Source organism: Cololabis saira, chromosome 16, assembly GCF_033807715.1.
Source record: "Cololabis saira isolate AMF1-May2022 chromosome 16, fColSai1.1, whole genome shotgun sequence".
In the NCBI taxonomy this organism is placed as follows: Eukaryota; Metazoa; Chordata; class Actinopteri; order Beloniformes; family Belonidae; genus Cololabis; species Cololabis saira.
In genome coordinates, this window is record NC_084602.1 from 15,720,960 (window position 1) to 15,743,125 (window position 22,166).

General features: G+C 42.4%; 1 protein-coding gene across 1 annotated transcript in view; it reads left to right on the forward strand.

Moving 5' to 3' along the window:
• The first annotated feature begins 1,575 nt into the window (after nucleotides 1-1,575).
• The window catches only part of plppr3a (phospholipid phosphatase related 3a), a 34,366-nt gene continuing 13,775 nt past the window's right edge, over nucleotides 1,576-22,166 (forward strand). The window contains exons 1-4 of the mRNA XM_061743129.1: nucleotides 1,576-2,106; nucleotides 19,276-19,379; nucleotides 19,625-19,810; nucleotides 21,680-21,809. Of these exons, the coding sequence (XP_061599113.1) occupies nucleotides 2,079-2,106; nucleotides 19,276-19,379; nucleotides 19,625-19,810; nucleotides 21,680-21,809 (448 nt within the window). The 5' untranslated portion in view covers nucleotides 1,576-2,078. The remainder of the gene's footprint in view (nucleotides 2,107-19,275; nucleotides 19,380-19,624; nucleotides 19,811-21,679; nucleotides 21,810-22,166) is intronic.

Below are 22,166 nucleotides of genomic sequence, written 5' to 3' on the forward strand. Positions count from 1 at the left end.
GTGCTTTATTCCACATAAGAATGGTTTCTTTTTGCTCAGACGAAGTAACTGGGTCACATGTGTGAACAGCAGTCAAGAAGAATTTTAATCAAACTTAAGGATCCCCAGTGAACGCGCATACCCTCCAGCTATCAATTACTACCCAACTGGGGTAAATGGCTACGCCTGTATAGTAGTTCCGACTGTTTCAGTAGAGAGAGTTCAGCTCTGTAAATACAGTAGGCTATGTTTAAAAAAAAAGGTGTGAGATAAAGAAGAGTTGGGAGGCGGAAAAAGTGTTCAGTTAATAAACCACCCATCTCTTGGCTCTCTACAGGGCTTTGTCTAGTAGGTAAACATGAGCCAAGCACTGTGAGTGATGAGTTTATTAGCTCCTTCCAGCTGTGACCAACCCTTGGGAGTCATTGGTGGCTGGATTGGTGTGTGTGAGTGTCGGGGATGAGAGGCAGAACAGGAGACGCCGGAGGGGGGGAGGGAATCAGTTAAGAGGGGGTACCCCATGAGAACCAGAAGAACTCCCTGGCAACAAACACGAAATGGGGCGAACGCCCCCTCCCATTCATACACCAAGAAAGATTGTGAGAGAAGAGGCTGGGTGGGGGTATGCAAATATCCGAACTGTAAAAAAACTGAATGTGTCCCTGGGAATGCCAGAGGATAAAAGTAGCCCAGACATTGGGACGGAAACGTGGGTGCACCATTGGTGTTTGGGAGCAGCCTTAAGCCCCATAAAGAATTGATAACCGTGAGAGGAAGCGACATACATCTCTTACGCACCGTCTTCCCAATAGGACGCGCACATGTGCAGCCCAGCGTTGGAAGTTAATTGCCGCAGTGCCTTTCACGGTGAGTCAGAGTCAGGTGTCCGCAGGGCTGGCTGTTAAACCATCCCCGCACTGGTTTCCCAGGAGGGTGGAGGGTGGAGGGGGGTCTAAATGCACCACAGTGGTCAGCCGCCTGCCACACCCTTCAGGGTAAACAAAGACAGGCGCAACTCCGTGCGTGGATGCTGGTTATTAACAGGCGATCGGGGTCAAATAAAAACAAATACCCGATGGCTTTACGAAGGCAGCACGTGTTTGATTGGGAGATCGTTTCATTTCAGTGGAAATAAGATTCTCCCGTGGAAGCCGCCCACGCACTTTTACGCACACATGCGTAGGAGGAAACGTTTCCTCCTCTCTCTCTCTCTCCCTCTCTCTCTCTCAGTCACACACACACACACACACACACACACACACACACACACACACACACACACACACACACACACACACACACACACACACACACACACACATGCGCACATGAGCCACACATTCCAAAAACTACCCCTTTGTCTCGGTCGCCTCACGGCGGCAGCCCCGAAACAAGAATCCGGCTGAGAAATGTGTGTTTGTGTGGACCAGACTGTCTCCTCCCCCCACCATACGGCGCACACACACCCCGACCCTCTCCTCCCCAAGTAACCCCCCTCTCCACTCGCCCCCCACACTCCCATGCCTTTGTGTGTGCGCGCGTGTGTGTGTATGTGTGTGTGTGTGTGTGTGTGTGCCCCGTGTGGCGCTGACTCGGTATACCCAAAAACCAATGTGACGGATGCCGCACGTATAGAAACTGCTTTTAACACACAGTTTCTGTTTATATGTGATCGGCTGGATGCTTTTGTTGGGAATAAACAACCTGCAGGTGCCTATACTGAGAGGGGGACCCGCACGTGAATCTAATGTGAAGCCAGGACGCAGAAAGGAGCGGAGCGCGCAACCAGCAAGTGCGGTAAATTGGACTTTTCCACCACCACCACCAACCCTCTCGTGGCTCCTTTCTTTGGCCATCCCTGCTCCCTCTGAGGAAATCTCTCCCCCCCCATCCCCACTCACTCCCATCACTCCCTCTCCCACCCGCCAGTCTCCTCCCGTGATCCCGGAGCGCCGGTACTCCGCACCAGAGCGCGCCGGAACCCCCGGAGAGGGGTTGGATATTTTGGGAAGGGAAGGTGGAGATGGATTAGAAAAGACATCGCAAAACTGGAGCAGCACGCGCGAGCACGCCGGGGGGGAAGGGGTCGTCGGGACTCGATGAATTCACGGAGCCCCCGGGACAGAGGTGAGTACCGAGGTGGACCTCCGGAACAACCCGCCGTGAGAGGAAAAATCAGCACATGGCTTTCACGTTTTTATAATTCACCAATCTTTTGCAATCCGCACCTGCTAATTACTTATAATGATAAAAAATACTAAATCAATGCCAATCAAAGAAAACTGAATGCTCACACAAACATGTTTTCTCTTTCTGGAAAATGCAGACATTAATGAATTTTTTTTATCAATAATTTGGGTGAATGTACATGATCAAGATAAGGGATCATGATGGGTGTGCTTTAAGGGCAGGGGAGTTTACCCACTTCCACCAGAGTCACACAAGGGTCTTAGGTCTCTGCCAGGTCAGGGCCAACAGCCAGCGGTAACTTTCTAGGTGAGTAATGGTTAAACTTTTGGGAATTTAAGTGGTTAGAAGAGAGCACCAGTCTTGTGTGAGCTTGAATAATGTGGCGACAGATATGGTTTATGGGGAGGGTTTTTTCTATTTCACCTTTCTTTCTCAGTGTCTTAAGTTAAACATTTTACAGAAAACTTTGTTTTTCTTGGTTTGGCATTCATGGGTTTGCTCACTTGAAGGAAATAACCTTATAGTTTTATATCAATTTATGTTAAGAAGTTTTCAACCTCACTGATGACTTGTGCATCTGTAAAAGGCACACATGTACGTTCAGTTCTGATTTCAGACTTGCTAGACCTGCTTTCAGTTTTTTGTGGGGCATCGAGGTAACTTTCTTTTGATGAGTAGGCTAATTGATGGCTATTTGTGACTCGGATTTGTTTATTTATTTCAGTTTTAAGTTTATTTAATATGTATTTATTGTTTCAGGTTCAAGTTTTTTATTTAATATTCATTTATTTCAGGTTTACTGAAAATTACTGTATCTATACTTAGAGTACGTTTGTTAATATGAATAGTTAAGTGGCATGTTGTTATACGGTCATTTTGTACCATGATACATTTGGGATGGGGAGATGCACAGAGAGGTGTGAGGGTGTGGGCTGGGGGGACTCCAAATAACAGAATAACAGAAATCTTTCCAAAATCCACTGCACGAGTGGAAAATTTTCAGTGCACATGAGGCAAATAGCTCTTTGAAAATACTCTACATCAGAATGACAGAGGTTCTCATACAAATTAATGGACTAACGAATGGATTGATTGCACAGAAGCAACACTAAACAAGGTGTAACTTAAGAGTGAAGTCATTGAACACGTTACATGGTAGATAATAGACATAGATATCCATCCATTTCTTCTGATTATCTGGAACTGGGTCGCAGGAGGAGCCCTGGCCTCCTCCCCCTGGCCACCTCCCCTCGCTCCTCTGGGGGGGGGATTCACATAGGCAAGCTGAGTGATATAATCCCTCCAGCATGTCCTCACGGTTGGTCATCCCCATGGGAGACATCCATGAGGCATACTCACTCGATGCCTGAACCCTCTCAACTGGGTCTTCTTGATATGGAGGAGCAGTGACTCGAGCCTCCCGAGAATACAGCAGCCTGTATCTGTGATCGATATAGATATCGTAATTATAAACATCTCCACCGCCCCACAAAATATGCTACACCTGGGCTCCATGTGCCCCGTCGGTCCGAATGAAATACATAGCATTCCCCCCTAGTGCTCAATTCAGGGAAGTATTTTTATTTTTTATTCTTTTAGTGGAAGGTTGGGCTTGAAGCTTATGCTGGAAATGCTGTTTCTAGAACTCGCTTGTTGCTGCCACGTGAGAGAAACCCCCTCAGGGGGCCTCCTGCTTAGAGAGGCAGCTGCTTCGGGCAAATTTCAGAACCAATTCCATGCACGGAAAACGGAATGTCTAAACAAGAATAATATTTGTCTATTGGACGTCTAAAACTGCTATTTCATGTATTTTATGACACAACATGCAGATTTTTTAAGTCACAGTCCAAACTTGTAGCATGTGCCGTTTCACTACACATTCAAACGACTGAAAGAAATCAGTTTTCTTGAAAGTCTGTGAGTTGTTTGTGCTGTGCTAGCTAGCATTTGATGATAACACGATGTAAGCTCTCTCCAAAATCCACATCACAGATTGACATTTTTTCAATGCACGTGGGACAAATAACGCTCTGAAAAACACCAGAAGGAGGAGTTTAGCATCTACGTCAGAGGTCACGAAGGTTCTAATAGGAACTCTGGATGTATCTCATGATTGGATGGGAGCAAGTAGAAACAGGCATTACTCTGAGCGTCTCTCAGGCTAGTCACTGAACACATGTCATGAGCGATATTGTAATCGTGAATCTCTGCAAACCAAAGTCCAACTGAAGTATGAATGAGTAAATTCAGCCACAACGCGTTAATATTTTAGCTAGCCGTAATGGACGATCACAACAGCAACTGTTTAGAGCGATTTGGAAACAGTTCGTAAGAGACTAAGTTCTCTATGTGCACAATTAAGTCAGTGAAGCATTTTTTTAAACAAAACTAATTAAAACTGTGTAAGAATTCAATGGTCATGCTATGATGCTATAAAAGGTTTTACGTTAAAGGGGATTTACAGAAAATAGCTGCAACTGTTCTGATAACTGATCTGTCTTGCTTAAAATGATTTCTCTGGGCCGCTTGGTGGCGCAGTGGGTTAAGCAGCGGGCCATATACTGAGGCTACAGTCCTCCTCCTGCAGCGGTCGCGGGTTCAAATCCAGCCCGCGCACCTTTGCTGCGTGTCTTCCCCGTTCTCTCTCTCTACCCCTTTCCAGTCTGCATCTCCAATAAAGGGCCACTAGAGCCCAAAAAAAAAAAAAAAAAAAAAAAGATTTCTCCACTCATCAGGTTCGAAGTTTAAACATTTACCCATGTATCTGATGATTGATAGAACATGTTCATATGTTTAGGCAAGGCCAGGCAAGGCAAGTTTATTTGTCTAGCACATTTCAGCAACAGAGTGCAGTAGCAGAATAAAGAAAAGTTACATTTAAACTACAGTTACAACAGACATTGTTTAAAGTTCAATTTTGAATATTTTAAATAATTAGCTTTTAGATTAACAAAGACACTTCTCCATTTCGGTGCCGAAACCAAATGTTTGACCGAAATCAGTTGAAAATAGAAATTCTTTTTTTTTTTTTTTTTAAATATTTTTATCCCGGTTTTTTTTTCTCCCATTTTTACCACCCCGTGCTCCTACCTAAGTGACAGTCCTGGGCATTGCCATCCTCTACCAACCCCGGGAGGGCCCTGCACTGAGCTCAGGTCTCCTCCTTAACCTGAGGAGTGAGCAGGCCGCATCTTTTCACCAGACAGGGTGGGGCTTCTCCGGCCGAACGTAGCGCGTGGAAGGATCACGTTATTCCGGCCGGATCCTCCCCACCCCATCTGGCGCCCCGGTTGGCCAGAGGGGGCATGTATAGCCCAGGACTGTGTGCATGTTTTTTGTGTGGAGTTTGCATGTTCTCCCCGTGCTTGCGTGGGTTTCCTCCGGGTAGTCCGGTTTCCTCCCATAGTCCAAAAACATGCATGCTAGGTTAATTGATCATTCTAAATTGCCTGTAGGTGTGAGTGTGTCTGGTTGTTTGTGGGGACTGCGGGTGGAAACTAGCAATTCTGCTAAAACCTGGTGTATTTACACTGCTTAAAATGTAGTGTTCATGAATATGCATTGTCCCGTCTAAATAAACTTTGAAACTGAAACTGGTGACATGCTGATGATGACTGTTTTTTTTTTTTAAACAAGTGTGTTTATTAATTTTTCAGAGTAAATATTCACATACAACAAATAAAATTCAGGTGCAGAACAAAACTGTCACAATAAGGCTCCTCTTGAATGATACAAACATCATAGGGCAGTAGCATGTGTTATTTACAGTCCAAGAATCCAGATAAACAATAATCTCTCTTGAAGAAAAGCATTTCAAATAAAAAATAAAAGAAGTGAAAAAGAAATAAACAATCAGACGTTTAATAAATATATGGTAATTTTGCTTGTTGATGGCTTACATACAGGGGGAAACTGCCTCCAATGCTTTCCTCCCCTCCAAGAACACCATAAAAGATCTCCACATACTGTCAAAGATTAAATATTTACCCTTTAACGTGAAGGTGAGTTTTTCCAGTGCCAGCGAATCTGATAGTCCTGCAAGCCAGACACTAATACTTGGCTTAGTAGTGGATTTCCATGACTTTGCTATAGTGTATTTGGCTTGTAACATGCAAAAAATAATCATAGATTTAATTGCCTTGGTGAGGTTAGGGTTAACTGGGAAAATACCCAGAATACAAAGTTTGGGGTCTAATATTAGTTTTACACCTGTAACCTTCAAAATCATATCTATCACTTCACTCCAAAAGGTCTGAATCAGTGGGCAATCCCATAGGCAATGATATAGTGTGCCTTTTCTACCACACTTGTAGCACGTGTCAGGGTTGTTGGGGTTGAATTTATTTAGTTGAGTTGGTGTTACATATATTCTCATTATCCACTTATACTGAAGTAGTTTAAAATGGGTATTTATCGTTTGTGTTTGGGATTTTAAGCAAGTCTTTTGCCAATCCTCAATGGAAATTACTGAATTTAAATCCTCACACCATGCCAATCTTTTCCCATCTGAGGAAACCTTTGATCCTTCCATGATTGATGCATAGAAGCTTGAAGTCAGTCCCTTCTTAGGGTGTTGATTTGTAGCTATTTCTTCTATAGGGCTAAGAGTAGGTATAGATAAAGACTTCTGTAACTTAAATATATAGCTTCTTATCTGCAGGTATTTGAAAAAATGGTTTTGTTGGATGTCATATTTTTGTTTCAGATCAACAAACGACAAGAGAGTGTTGTTGTCAAATAAATCTCCAATTTTACTAAGACCTTTGTTTGCCCAAATTTTGAAGCCCATATCTTTATGGCCAGGTTTAAAATCACTATTTCCCCAGATTGGTGTAAATTTAGATATCACAGGTATCTCACGTTTGTGTTTATGAACCTCATACCATACTAAGATTGTATTCTTAACAAAGGGGTTAAGTGTTGACGCTTTTAATTCTTTTAATTTAGCTGAATATAAGTATAAATTGAGCGGTAGAGGGGAAGACATACTTCTTTCCATACTCATCCAGGACTGTGCCGTTTTTTGCGAGAACCAACAGGAGGCAGTAGTGAGTTGGGCAGCCCAATAATACCATTGGAGGTTTGGGACTTTCAAGCCTCCTCTATCGTAGGGGAGATAAAGCAAAGATAAGCGAAGTCTAGCCCGTCTGTTGTTCCATATAAAATTACAAAACATGCTTTTCATCTTTGAAAAAAAATTAATAGGAGGACTAAGAGGAATGGAATGAAAGAGGTAAAGGAATTTCGGAAGAACATTCATTTTGAGTATACTGATCCGCCCTATCATGGAAATTGGTAGCAATGACCATCTATTAATTGATTCTGAGACTGATTCTATCACTGGATTGTAATTTGTCTCTACTAAATCTACAATTTTAGGAGTGATTCTAATTCCAAGGTATGTGAAGCTATCCCTAATCACCTTGAATGGGGTTTGAACAGAGGGTTTTATTCTTTCTGAATGTTTAAGGAAAAGTATAGCAGATTTAGACTCATTAATTTTGTAGCCGGACAGCTTACTAAAAGAGCTAATGACATTAAACATGTGATGCAGTGATTGTTCTAAATGAGATAAAAAAAATACAATATCATCTGCAAATAAACCTATTTTGTTGTCAGTCTCATTTATTTTTATTCCTATAATATTTTGATTGCTCCTAATAGCAATAGCCAAGGGCTCAATTGCCAACACAAACAAAAGGGGTGAAAGAGGGCAACCTTGGCGTGTGCCTCTAGTGAGATTAAAAGAATTGGATATAATGTCATTTGTTAATACAGATGCTACTGAGTTGTTATATAGGACTTTAATCCAATTAGAGAAATAATGACCGAAGCCAAAACGTTCGAGTACTTTGTGGAGATATTGATGCTCGACTCTATCAAACGCTTTTTGAGCGTCAATCGAGAGCACTGCTGTATCTGGATGTTCTGTCTTTGCATAAACAATATTGAGAACCCTACGAATGGAGTGGAAAGCTTGCCGCCCCTTAACAAATCCATTTTGGTCTGGGTCAGAGAGAAAAGGCAGGTACTTCTCAAGCCTTCGTGCCAGTACTTTGGCAAGTATTTTAGCATCAGAGTTAATCAACGAAATCGGCCGATAAGAATCGCATTTTGTTGCTGGTTTTCCAGGCTTCAGTATTAGAGTTATAAGTGCATTACACATGGACGGAGGGAGTTTGCCGGAGTTGAAGCTTTCTACAAACATATCTAACAGTGGAGATAATAACTTATTCTTGAACATTTTGTAGATGTCGGTAGGTAGCCCATCTGGGCCAGGCGCCTTTCCCCCTTTAAGTTTGTCAATTGCTTCAGATATTTCAGCTAGAGTAATAGGAGAATCTAAATCAGCTTTAGCCTCCTCGGTAAGAGAGGGGAGCGTTAACTGATCAAAAAAATCTTGAAATGAGTCATTAGTCACTGAACATTCCGATGAGTATAACTGTGTGTAATATGCTTCAAATAACGTATTAATTGTTTGAGGGTCTGATGTTTTATCTCCATTGTCAGTGACAATCTCTGTAATAGTTCTTGCATTTTGCTCTGTTTTTAATCGCCAAGCAAGTAATTTCCCTGCCTTCTCTCCCTGGTCATAATAGGTCTGCTTCAGTCTAATTAATCCTGCCAGGGCTTTATTAGTGGATAACTTATTGTACTTAGCTTTTAAAATCGCTAATTTCTGTTGTTTTTCTTGACTAAAGTTTTCAGTTACTTCCACTTCAAGTTCCTTTATATCTCTTTCCAACTCCAGTATTTCTAGATATTGTTTATTCGATTTATTTCTTGTATATCCCATCATCTGACCCCGAATAAAAGCTTTAAAGGCCTCCCATCTTACTGAGGCGGAAGTCTCTGTTGTATTTAACTCAAAATAGTCATCAATATTCTGACCAGCATAGTCGAGGAATTTGGGATTTTGTAACCATTGTGGCCTAAGGCGCCAGAGTCTTTTCCCTTTGACAACAGTTGTAGTTGAATAGTTAAGCATAAGTAAAGCATGATCGGAAATGAGAATACTCTTATATTCACAATTATTGACATCTGGAGCAAGCAATTTGGACACGAGAAAGTAATCTATGCGACTGTATGTATTATGTGTAGCTGAATGACAAGAATACTCCTTCTTTGTCGGGTTTTTAACCCTCCAAATATCGATTAGGTTAAGCTCCTCCATAAATTGGTGAATTATCTTCCTGCTTCTTATATGGGTTAGATCTATGCCTGAAGAGCGGTCAAATTTTGGGTCAAGGGCGCAGTTAAAATCACCCCCGATTATTATGATTCCCCGAAAAGAAGAAATTTGCAAAAATACATTATTATAAAAGTTTGGCTCTTCATTATTAGGACCGTATAAGTTCACAAGAATCAAGTCTTGGTTTATTAATGAAGCTTGTATAATAATATATCTGCCCGCTGGATCCAGAACTGTCTTTTGAATACGAAGAGGAACAGACTTATGGTACTGCAATTCCTCTGGCATATGATGAAAAAGAACATGTGACTACTTGACCTGGCCACCTTTTCTTTAAGCGACCTGTTTCATTAGAAAGCAAATGTGTTTCTTGTAAGAAAACTATTTTGGGATCATATTGTTTGATCCGATTCATAACTTGCTTTACTTTAACTAATTTCCTTAGGCCTCTAACATTCCAAGAAATTATCTGAAGATCTAAACTCCTATTCATGTAATAATACTGTGATTATAGCATGGCCCTGATGATACTGTTTTGCCCTTACTGTGAAAAAAAGCACCTTACATTTCAAATACAAGAACATTATAACACAACACAGAACTCTTAACCCTTCCCGCCCCCTGTGATCAAATACACAGAAAAACCCTCCCCACTTGAAGCGACCCGGCTTTGTTCTCTGATCCTTCAAAAAGGAGCAAGAGAGAAAAAAAAAATAAAAACAATAAAACAACAGAAAGCGCTCCGATCCCAGTGAATAATAATCATGTTTTCCGTCACCCCCATGAAAGATGCACAAGTGAAAGCATCCAAGCATATTCAACTGTAATGTGCAGGATCAACGTGGCAATATTCAGGTATTCGGGTCTTGTCGGCCGGGCAGCCGGTGAGCACGTTCAATAACAACGGGACTCGGGAACGCGTTGGGTCCGAGGACTTCAGGCAGCCAGGTTTGAAGAAATGCGACCGCGTCTCCCCCTTCAGTTTTCTCGGGCAAGCCGATCAGCCGTAGGTTTGATCTTCGGTGTCTGTTTTCGAGGTCGTCAAGTTTCAAGGTAAGCTCTTGAACCTTCTTTTGAAGGGACTTTTCCTTGCCAGTTAGCCCCGAGATTTCGTCTTCAGCTTTGCAGATGCGGGTCTCAGCCGTGCTTAGCCTCTCAGAGAAAGCACCAATTGCTTCCTTTATCTCTTGGTTAGACGAGACAACTTCGCGCAGTTGGATAGTAAAATCAGCTCTCAACAAACGAATGGCAGCTAAAATATTAGCACCGTTGTCTTGGTGAGCCTCATTAGCATCTTCCAAGTCCACCTCGTCATCCACCAACGCGTGGTCCATGCTGCTAGCTTCATCGTCTTCGTCGCCGTCCGTCGCCAATTTAGTCTGGTTATGTTGCTTCCTTCTTGGCATTTTTGTTCAGAATGTTAACAAGAAGCCTTTGTAGAACTGAGTGGGTTAGTTGAGGGTCGACTTGGCAAAATGGAGGTGCAAAGTGGGCACACGGGATCGGAGCTCGGAAACCTGCTGCTGCTCAGGCAGACGCCATAACCGGACCCGTCCTGATGATGACTGTTAATTAGAATCAGGTGTGATGATGCAGGGTTGAAGACTCCTGGTCTAGCACGTTAGTACAGGATATAGCATTCAGTAGGGTCAAGATATAACAAGTATAATGGTCATACTCTAAAAAACACATCATCTTCGTACTCCATGAACCAGTCAGTGATGCTCTCGGCCCTTGGGGTGGCAGTATAGTCACCTGAGAAGATGGTGCTCCTATCAGATTAGAGCTGTCTTCATCAGAGGATGAAGTTGATCACTGGGAACGACTCTGTATTGATTTGCAATCCCTCTCGGAGGATGGGACCTTTGCTTCCAACAGCTTAACAGAGCACCTGAGCCCCTCACCGTCGTCGCTATGTGTGAGATTGCTTTTTTAATTTGTCACCCGCTCTACTGCCATAACAGATGGGTGCCCAATGAAGAGAAAGCCTTGAGTAAATGAGTGGAGATAATGACAGATGGAGAATGGCTTCATGGAGGGACCCGGGAGTTACCTAATGGTTTTAAAAATTAAAATCATCATGAAAATTCTAAGCAGTAGCAAAGTTTACAAGTCACTCCTACTGAATTGATTCTGGACACCTGTGGTTTGGTTCCGGACAAGTGTATTAGCGTGGCTTTTAATCTTTCTCCCATCTGTGCTTTAATAGTGAGTTTCGGTTTCTCCACCTCCATCCAGTGATGAGTCCTGTAAACAGACTATATAAGAAGAGCTGGACCAATGCCGTACTCCGATGGCGCCATGTTGCAATGGGCGCAACAAAAAAGTCCGGGAAGCTTGCTGAAACCCGTCAAAGCTTAGTTTAGTCACAGTTAACTATTTTAGCTTGGCCGGCTGAGCTCACGTTAACCAAAGATACAAATTTATTTTACTCTACATTCATTCTCATCAAATTTGTCCACATTTCAAGTGTCACTATCGAAGCGGCAAGCGATGTCGGAGCTGGAACCAGGCCTAGCAGAGCTCCACTGGGACCCATATCCAGCAGCGCAGGATGATTTATGCCCCAGCAGGCGTCCGCGTGGAACTGTCCCGAAATGATCCGCCATTGTTTCCAGCTCCTTCAGATCCGCGCTAAAGACGCTGCAGAGCTGCTGCTCAGCATTTGCAATGGGACCTGCAGTTTGAAATGTTATGCATTGTTAGGTCTTTCATCACATTGTTTGTTGCATGAGTGTGAAATCTAGCTATGGAGACCCGAACCGTTTTTTTATTTGTTGGTATATTTATTTTCTGTTCCAAAATTTCTGCTGCAGCTTCTCTTTGCTCTGTATTGGCTTTGACCCGGAAGTTGGGATGTTGGCGCTTGGTCTCGTTCAGATGCTGTCACAAACAGCTTCAAGTGCGTGCATGATGTTGGCAAGCATAAAAACCTCCATACATCGCGGCTGCACACACATACGATGTCTCTCAGAGGGCAGAAGCTGTTCTGATAGATAAACACCCCCCCGTTTCTTCAGCCCTGAAGCTCAGTTTGCGTGTGTGTGTGTGTGTGTATAAGTGTGTGTGTGTGTGTGTGTGTGTGTGTATGAAATGAGAGTTAGGGTGAGGTTTAAATGCCGGCTGGAGCAGGTCACCGAGACCGAGCAGCTCTGAGGGTGAGAATCAGGACTCTCAGCGTCTTCCTAAGCTGCTTTCAGACACACTGGAGTCTCTCCATCTCGATATCCTCCCTGTTTCTGATCCTCAGCCCCTTCGCTACAGACCCCAACCACCAGAAATACACACACACACACACTAACACACACATATTCATAGTGGCATGCAGTTTAAAAAAAAAATCCTACTTCTCTTTGATCTGTGCTTATCGTTGTCCTCCTCTTCCTTTCCAGTGCATTTCCAGGGGTCATGGAAATTATATTGTAGACGACTTTGATTCTCTCCGCGTCATATTGCCACAGGGTCAGGCCCTTTTATCTCGCAAGGAAACAGAAACCGAGACAGAAATAATGATGGTGATATAAAAAAAAAAAAAACAGGAGGGGTGGCAGGATTCAGGGAAGAGAGAAAAATTAAGGACACTTGGGGAAGAAATGATGGACAACATTAGAAAAAAGCAAAGACAGGGATTTGATCACAGATAAGAGGCAGAGGACAGGAAGCTGCAAGAAGTGGTAGCGAGAGAGAGAGAGAGAAAGATAGAGAGAGAGATAAGCAAAACTAAACATAAACTCAGCAAAATACACACCAGCAATGGGAAGACAGATATGCAGGTCTGCAGGGGACTGCAGGAGACAGAAGTGTTACACATGCGCTCTCACAGGATAAGATAGTGATGCACCTTAATGATGCCAATAAAGATTCATGCAACTTATGGTCAGACTAACGCCCCACTGACTGAAGTTGAACTGGTCCCTGCATGTTTCTGTCCCACACGTTCTCCCTGCTCCTACTCTAACCCGAGCGTCCTGGGAGAAACAGAAAGATGCAGAAAGATTCAGAGAAAGAAACAGAAAATTAAGTGTACATGACATGAAACGGATGGAGCTGTTAGTTTATCCATTTCAAAGTTTTTCTCTTTTTTTTTAGATGAATTGCTGCTGCCAGCTAAACCGAAGATTAATCCTTTCTTTTCGTCTGTGGTTTAATAGGTCAACTGGAAAAATCCCAGTGCTAACAGGCTGAACGTGGGCACTGTTGCCGTCTATTGTAGTGGAGGGTGACATACTTTGGTCGATAAATCAATTTCCTCCCTTTTTCATATATTGGGACAAAGAAGGGAGTCCAATTAAATGGCCTTGCCAAGATATAGGCATAGCTCGATTTAAAATGTGCATTTAGTCGCACTGACAACTGGGGGAGAGAAGAGGTGATGAGGGAGGTGTTAGGAAACATGATATCAGACTGGTAGAGAGGCACATCGTCAATGAATGAGAAGACGTGAAATGCAACGGGGAGATGGGTGGGACAAAGAAAGAGAAGGGAGGAAGTCTGTAGGACATGATTTTATGGACAGAAACAGCGAGCTGTAGGGCGAGACGTGAATATTTAACTGTGTTTAGGTTTGTGCCCACGGCTCCCGCTCTCTCTGAGACCTTCTGTTTGCCTACAAGTAACTGAAGGCAGCATATGTCTGCATATGTGCATGTCAGGGGATGTGTCAGGGAGATAAACTTGGTGTTTAACAGCAGTTTGGATGCTTAAACCATTACCGGTAGTTGAATCCTGATGTTCAGATCATTCACATTAATAAACAAATATACATCAGTTTTTGTTATGTGGGAGACACACTATAAAAACAGCACCTCTAGAAATAAGAGTAATATTCCTAAATTTAGTCAAATGTCTCTTATTTTAAGACATTTTTCTTAGCTATTATTCTTAAAACTAGCAAAATAGTCTAAAATTGTCTTCTAAGTTTTGTCGAAAACTTTTTGCTTTCTTATAAATTAGTCTTTTGCAACGTGTACGTGTAAAAAACCCATAGTGATTCTTAAATTTACTAACTTTTATTTCTTTCCAGGCAGTATGAACTCAAGATTCTTCATATTTTTCTTAGAAGTTTAATTTGTACATGAATACATAAAAATCTTTGGTCTTTAACCCACGAAAAAAGTGGGACATTAAAGTTTGTACCTCTTTGTAATCAGGCCACTCCTTCTAACCAGACTTGAAAGATCTTCAGGTGATGAAGAATGTCAGTTCCTCTTATGCTAACACATTTAAAGGTTTACAACATTATGGGGCAGTAATGGTCGCTTTTTCTTTAAGTTCCCCACATCGTCTCTGTTGTGGACATGTGAGGACAGCAGAGAGGACAGTTCAGTAGCTCCGCCATCTTGTTCCTCTTCTGTCCTCTTCCTTCCTCTTGTTTGTGTTGTCTCTCTGAAAAATGGATGAATATTCCTGGAGAAAATGTTTTTTGGAAGGCATCATGTTACTCTAAAATCTTACTGAACCTTTCCACATCTGTGTAAATTCCCTTATCTAAAACCACTGACACAACCCTGTACCATAAAAGGACCTGGATTTCCGAATTCTTTCTGATTAGTCTGGATGCTTTTTTCTTTTAATCTGTGGTCTAAAGCAAATGTTTAGTTTCCTCCCACAAAACAACTACAATGCATCTGTGTTTTCACTGTGGGAGCTCCTGCGAGCCTAGAGACGTCAACATTGTCCTTGGGAGGTTAACGCAAAGCCTTTTTTTCCTCTTTCATGTGCTTATTAAAGTTAAGAGGGACATTTCAGTAAGACAACTCTCACAGTAAGTTTAAAACACTTTATCGTAACACATATTTGGCTTTGGCATTCAGGCTTCATTCAAGCAAAGTTTATCAGGTTACACGTAAATACAGGGGTGTAAGACTAACCCGCCTTTTGAATCGGAGCCCACAGGTGGAAGTCGGGGTGAAGGCGGGATTGACAGCAAGCTAGGTTGAGACATCCCAAGGCATCAGGAATGAATACCGGTACTTGCTCCTTAAGTAGGCCAAGGAACAATTTGAGTAATTGGAACGAGCCATTCAGAAGGATGAATAAGCAGGTGCACTGCAGAGATTACCTACCTGAAATAACTCCCAGGGTCATATTATTTATGAATGTTTCTTCTTATTGTAAGTGTTTCTCAAAGTAATGCCTCCACCACTTCCAATGAGAGACGGTTCTCGATGTACTGCTGTTTGAGGGATCGCGGTTCACAGGTAGCTACAGCCTAACCCTATTAGAATTAGAATTAGAATGTCTTTATTGTCATTTGTACAGGTACAACGAAATTGGATGCAATCTTCTTTAAGGTGCATGGTTTTAAAAAAAAATAGATATATTAAAACAACAACTATACAAATAAATACTCTCTAAAAGGACACAAACAGGAAGACAAAATACAGGTATTGCACGATTCTATGGCAGGTATTGCACGGTTCGGTCAGTATTGCACATGGAAATAGTCAGTTTGATTATTTAGCAGTATTGAGTGTAGTTATGGCTCTGGCATAGAAACTGTTCTTGAGTCTGTTTGTGCGTGATTTCAGTGTCCTGAAACGTCTGCCTGATGGCAACAGTTCAAAGAGTGAGTGTCCAGGGTGAGATGGGTCCTTGATGAACTTCCTGGCTTTCCTGAGACACCGGGTGTTATACAGCTCCTCCAGGGAGGGGAGAGTGCAGCCCATTATTTTTTGGGCCGTTGTGACGACCCTCTGGAGTGCCTTCCTATTTGCCACTGTGCAGCTGGAGAACCACATATGCAATAAGTGAGGATGCTCTATGGAGCAGCGATAAAAGGACACCAGCAGTTGTTGATTTAGATGATGGTTTCTGAGAATTCTCAGAAAGTACAGTCTCTGCTGTGCCTTTTTGATGATGGTGGTGGTGTTGACACTCCAGGTCAGGTGATCCTCTATTTCCACGCCCAGAAACCGGAAGCTGGAAACAATCTCCACACAGACCCCGTTGATGAACAGCACCTGCACCCCTGCACCTCTTCAAAAATGTTACTACACCTCAGGTCGACTGCAACAAACGTGATCAGTCCACTTGGTAGCATCTTCTTATTCTGTATTTTCAAGCTGGGTGGATCAAATGCTACAACGTCAGTAAAAATTACTTCTGCTTAAAATTCATCAGCTCCAGCGAAAAAAAAATGTGGTTTATTTGCTCCTTTCCTACATCAGAGCTACGTAAAAGGTGCCTGGGTGGTTTTTCAGGGGCTACATCATTGATATGTGTCTCCCTGACCAGGAGCGGTCCTGCAAAAGATGCCTTTGTCTGACGTGTTTTTCCAACGGAGTGAGGCGTCTCACTTCAATACAATCTCTGCCGAGAGTCGCGCATGCGCGATAGCGTCTCTACCGAGCGGTAGCGGGTAAACAGAAGGACGGCGTCCCGTCCTGTAGCAGCTGCGCGTAACAAAACTTCTAAAGTTTTGGAGCCTTTTAGCCCCGATACGGTAAATAAAAAGATGACTTGCAAGGTTCGCAAAGCCGACCTTGCTTATCACGGGAGCACGTTGGTAATGCATTTTAAGAGAAAGCACGTCAGGTCTGGGTGACGGTTTTCAATAAATGATACACCAGTTCAACCCAGACCACGTCCTGCCATCCAGAACCGATTTCACCCACTTGATACGGAAAAAATATGAGACGTTTTATTTTATTTTTTATATAACACATTTGGCTGTTCTTAAAAAATGAAAAATAATGGACAGAAGTTTATTTATTCATGGATTTATGTCTGACTGATCACTGCCCGTCCTTGGTTTTAAATAGGACATTTTATTATTTTTTTGTATGAACAGGGGCAGTTGAATAAAATATCTACAGGACTGTCTCAGAAAATTAGAATATAAGTTCTTTATTTTCTGTAATGCAATTAAAACAACAAAAATGTCATACATTCTGGATTCATTACAAATCAACTGAAATATTGCAAGCCTTTTATTATTTTAATATTGCTGATTATGGCTTACAGCTTAAGATTCCCAGAATATTCTAATTTTTTTAGATAGGATATATTTCTTAAGCTGGAAGCCATGATCAGCAATATTAAAATAATAAAAGGCTTGCAATATTTCAGTTGATTTGTAATGAATCCAGAATGTATTACATTTTTGCATTAAAGAAAATAAAGGACTTTATCACAATATTCTAATTTTCTGAGAAAGTATTTTTCATTGAAGTACCATCTTTCTCGTGTTTATTATCATTTGCCACATAATTAAAGCGACATACTAAATTTAAGAAAAAATTACTAATTATCCGATTAGTCGACTAATCGTTTCAATAGTCGGTGACTAGTCGACTATTAAAATAGTCGTTAGTTGCAGCCCTAGTAGGAGGTAACCTCAGATCAGCCTAGACGGACTACCTGTCGGGGATCTCTGCCGATCGGGTATTGTAAATTAGGCTCTCACATGAACATAAATCACAGGATCACAACTAATTTGAACCATTTGGACCAGAAACATTTTGGTGTTAGTACATTTGATGAAGATGGAGATCATAAGAAACAACAATAGATGGGCCAATGAGGAGGTCCAGGCCTTGTTCCCGTATTACGCCAATGTAGCGTTTTTTTCTTTTATAGGGGTTTATTTTTTTAATTTTAATTTTTCTTCTTCTCCATCTCTTTTTATGCTCCTGACAGTTTGCGAACAACAAAAAAGCCACATTAGCGGCATCACGTGGTAAACTGTGTTATACGTACGGTCAATGGTTCTTGTGTTGGCGCTACAGCGCCAAGTGGCTGAGGAGGGCATCAGCGCTGTTAGAGGTTCCCATCTGCTAGGTTCACCCTGGAACCCCCGCTAGTGGAAACACACCTAAAGGAAGTAAACAAGAGGCACGTCAGCACCCGAGCTGCAGCACTGCAGAATAGTACCGCCACCTAGCGTTGAGTGATGTCGTTACAGAGCAATGCAAACACCCACTTACGAGAATGAATATCAACAATGTACGTCATATATGTAAGCTATATGTGTAGTTTCTATGTAGAACTTCAAATCAGGTGTAAACCTGATAAACTCAAGATATTTCATGGTTTTTACCAGCAACTATACATGTAGCCTTTGTATAGGACCTTCAGTATGGGTCACGTCATGGGTAAGGGTTCATCATCAAACCATTAACCAAGCTTTAGGCTTGCCCCTTGACCTTTTATGCATTTAATCATATCAATTCCTGATTTATAATAACAAATTAAACGAAGATGGTTAGATAAAAACATGAAATAGCTTGGACGTCATAGCCACTGCATTTTCCAAACTGTCCAGTCTTTCTCTGCTTTTCAATTCAATACAATTCATTTTTATTTATATAGCGTCTATTACAACAGAAGTTGTCTCTAGGCGCTTTCCAGAGACCCAGAACATGCTTTAGGTTTTGCATATAAAAAACCATAAAGGCACCACGACAATAAATGCAGTAGTGGTACCCAAAGTTATCTTTTTATATTTATTTCCTCTGTGCACTGGGGTGTGTATGGCGTCAGCAGATGGGTGCTCTAAAGAGTCCATGTGGAACAAAACCAGCTGCATGTGTGCAGGATCGTGTCAATAATCTGGGCTGAAACTTCACATAAAAATTAGGGGCACACTTTAGATAAAGCAATGAGACCTGCTCACATTGTGTGTGTTTCAGGTTTTAAACATGTTTGAGTAGTATAATAGCCATAATTATTGAGCTTGTCAAGGTAATTAAATTGTTCTGAGGTGGTTTTCATATATTTGTGTTTTCAACAATATAAAGTCTCAAGTTTCAGCAGGTGTTACGTCAGGTTGCTCAGCCCAAACTGGTATTCTCGAAAGCTTCATGAACCTTTTGATAACATCAGATAAGTTCAGGTCTGGCAGACATTTCAATGATCTTGTGAGGTTCGATGAAAATGCTCAGAATTTCCCTAAAACTCTGTTGTCCCAACAGGATGTGAATGGGTCCACCCCAAGATGATGTCCCCCAAAAGCAAAGCCAAGAAGAAACCACCCAAGGACAGCATGACACTGCTACCATGCTTTTATTTTGTGGAGGTATGAGCTGATCAGACGCATTGAGGGATCACAGTTTTTAATTTAATGAGTGAGTGAATTGTAATCATGGGAAGCAGACTGAACCTGGATGCATCTGACCTGAATCTTGAATGTGATGTGAGTTTGTTGTGAAGGCTGATATAAAACAATGAATGAATCACTGTTCCAGGCAAAAATATCAGCGGCGGTCGTTCCCTGACTAGTTTCTAGCATTGATTTTTACATGTTTTCACATGCCTGTCCAGCTCCCCATCGTCCTCTCCTCCTTGGTGTCCCTGTACTTCCTGGAGCTGACGGATGTCTTGTCCCCGGCAATGGTGGGCTTCCGTTGCCATGACCGCGACCTCTCCATGCCCTACGTAGAGACGGGCGATGAGCTCATCCCTCTATTGATGTTGCTGAGTTTGGCCTTCGCTGGTCCGGCAGCTTCCGTAAGTGTAGTCCTACGTGTACACTTGCATGTTCTGCTTTCCTTTTTACCGTCTCTCCAACAAATCAAAGACTCCTCTGCATCTCTTCGGAGTACAAAGGTGCGCGGAAATGCGTTTGACATCCTCATTCACAGATCCTAAAGGGAGGGTAAGGCATTTAATGCAATTTCATACCCAGAACAGTTTTTGTCATATTGAGTGAAAATCCCCTCACCATCCAATAACTGCCCGTCTCGTTAGTACCCTGTTAAAAAGAATGTCTTCATACACATTTCCAGCGCCATTAACTGGTAACAAACAGCCAGTTCATTTCAGATCTGTTGCGCAGGAATGGCACAACGTTTCAGTCCTTGGCTATACTTCCTTGGGAGTTATAACAGAGCCGTAATGGGGGAGAAATGAGTGTTGAGTGAATCAGCATTGATGTGGATAGTTGGCATTCAGACAAGAAAAAAAGAGTATATAAACATAGCACAAAAAGTAGGGAAATTTGTGTTTGGTAGAGTATTTCTTTGTCGTAACAATGCCTCTCGGCAGTATGCTCTTCTACCATTGGAAAGCCTGTTTATTTCCCTTTTAAATGGTGCCACGTTTGTAAGGAACATGTGGGCTGAGCAGCAGAGCTTAGTATGCGCCCATGAAAAATTTGCCAAATCTTCTCTGCCAATTCCAAACAACTTATTTTGTCTTTAACTTTTGTCTTGAGCTTCTGGTACTCCCGGTTGCTGACAATCAGATGCCAATCAGGCATGTAGGTACCGTAGGCTGCTTCTGCTTCTACAGAGTTGCAGTCAAGGTTTGCAGGAAGATGTGGCCGACGGTTCTGCACCCAGACCATCTGGAACAGACTGCATAGAGCCAGTCTCATAGGGCTGCAGGGAGATGTGTCATGGCTCCCTTCACCGTCAGGTCCATTTGTGCTGCTGTCAGCAATGCGTGCACTGGATCCTGAACATGTGGAGGATCGTTAGGGCTTGGGAGGCTTGGGAGTTTTCATGATGGATATATTTCCCCGAGAAATAAACATGGACTTAAACGTTTGCAATCCGAAAGTGTTGTCCTTGTAAGCTCAGTTCCAATAATCAAATAATACTTTTTCTGTTGACATAACTGCGAGCATCGTGAGTAATAAATTTAAACATATCGTGATTTGCAGCTTGAACCACCAAATGAACAAGCTAAATGAAGCTAAAATGCTTCTTCGGCGATTAATCTCTGTAAATGTGTCGCTGGTTGGCATTTGATCAATTCCTACTCAATTCACGTTGATTATCCAACCATGGTCATCCTATAGAGGTCACAGGGGTTCACTGACCCTCTGTGTGTCTCAGGGTTGGGGATTGACAGCGCTACAATACATGCACATGCACGCATGCCACAAAAACACAAAAAAAGTCACATAAATAAAGAAATGTGCACCTTCTCAAACTCTCACAAGCACGTCCAATTTCCTCGCTCAGATACACGATCAATGCACGCGTTGATAAATATATGCCTCGCACTCCCATTCACATCATCAACCATGCCGCAGGCCTGCTTAATCAATACATGCAGACACACACACTGCTAATCCATCAGCAGCACTGAAACAGACCTCATCTATCACTCTGATTGGAAGTGATCACTGTTCAATAGCACCTTGCTTTTATTCTTTCCGCGCTGCGCTCTCTTCGTAGATCACCATCACAAACATTTATGGGCATATCTGGCATGAACCGCTCCAACAATTTGTCCTTTTATTTCTGTTCACTTTATCTTTTAAGTTGCTTTGTATTTACCTCCCAGCAAATTGCAATGAAAGTTAAGGAAACATTGGCGTCACCTTCATCCTTCAATCCTTCATGGCCTTTTCTCAACTGTTGTTTGTAGATCATGTTGGGGGAAGGCCTGATGTACTGCATGCAGTCCAAACTGAGGACTTGTCCCAAGTCGGAGGGCAGCATAAACGCCGGAGGCTGCAGCTTCAACTCCTTCCTACGGAGAACCGTGCGCTTTGTAGGTGAGTCCAACCTCCGTTGCTTTTGGAGGTGACGAATGACTATTTATGCACCCAGTGATAGTTTTTTTTCAGGCATCTGAACCACCATCAACCTCTATCATGTTCTAAAACAAAGTCTTCGCTGAGGTGAAGCAAATATCTACCTTTGAAGTGAAAGGAGTAATTTATTCACTGTTACAGATTTTAACTTTACATGTAGAAGCTTCAAGATGTAAGAACTGGAAGTCTGGAGGCGTCGGTTCAGGTTCATAGCTGTCACCGCATGACTGTGTGTGGCCGCAAATGAGCAGCTTGGTGTGAGGAAAAGCCACAAGGGGCTTTCTGTGCAGTTCCCAATATTGCCCTAACCTCTCTGCC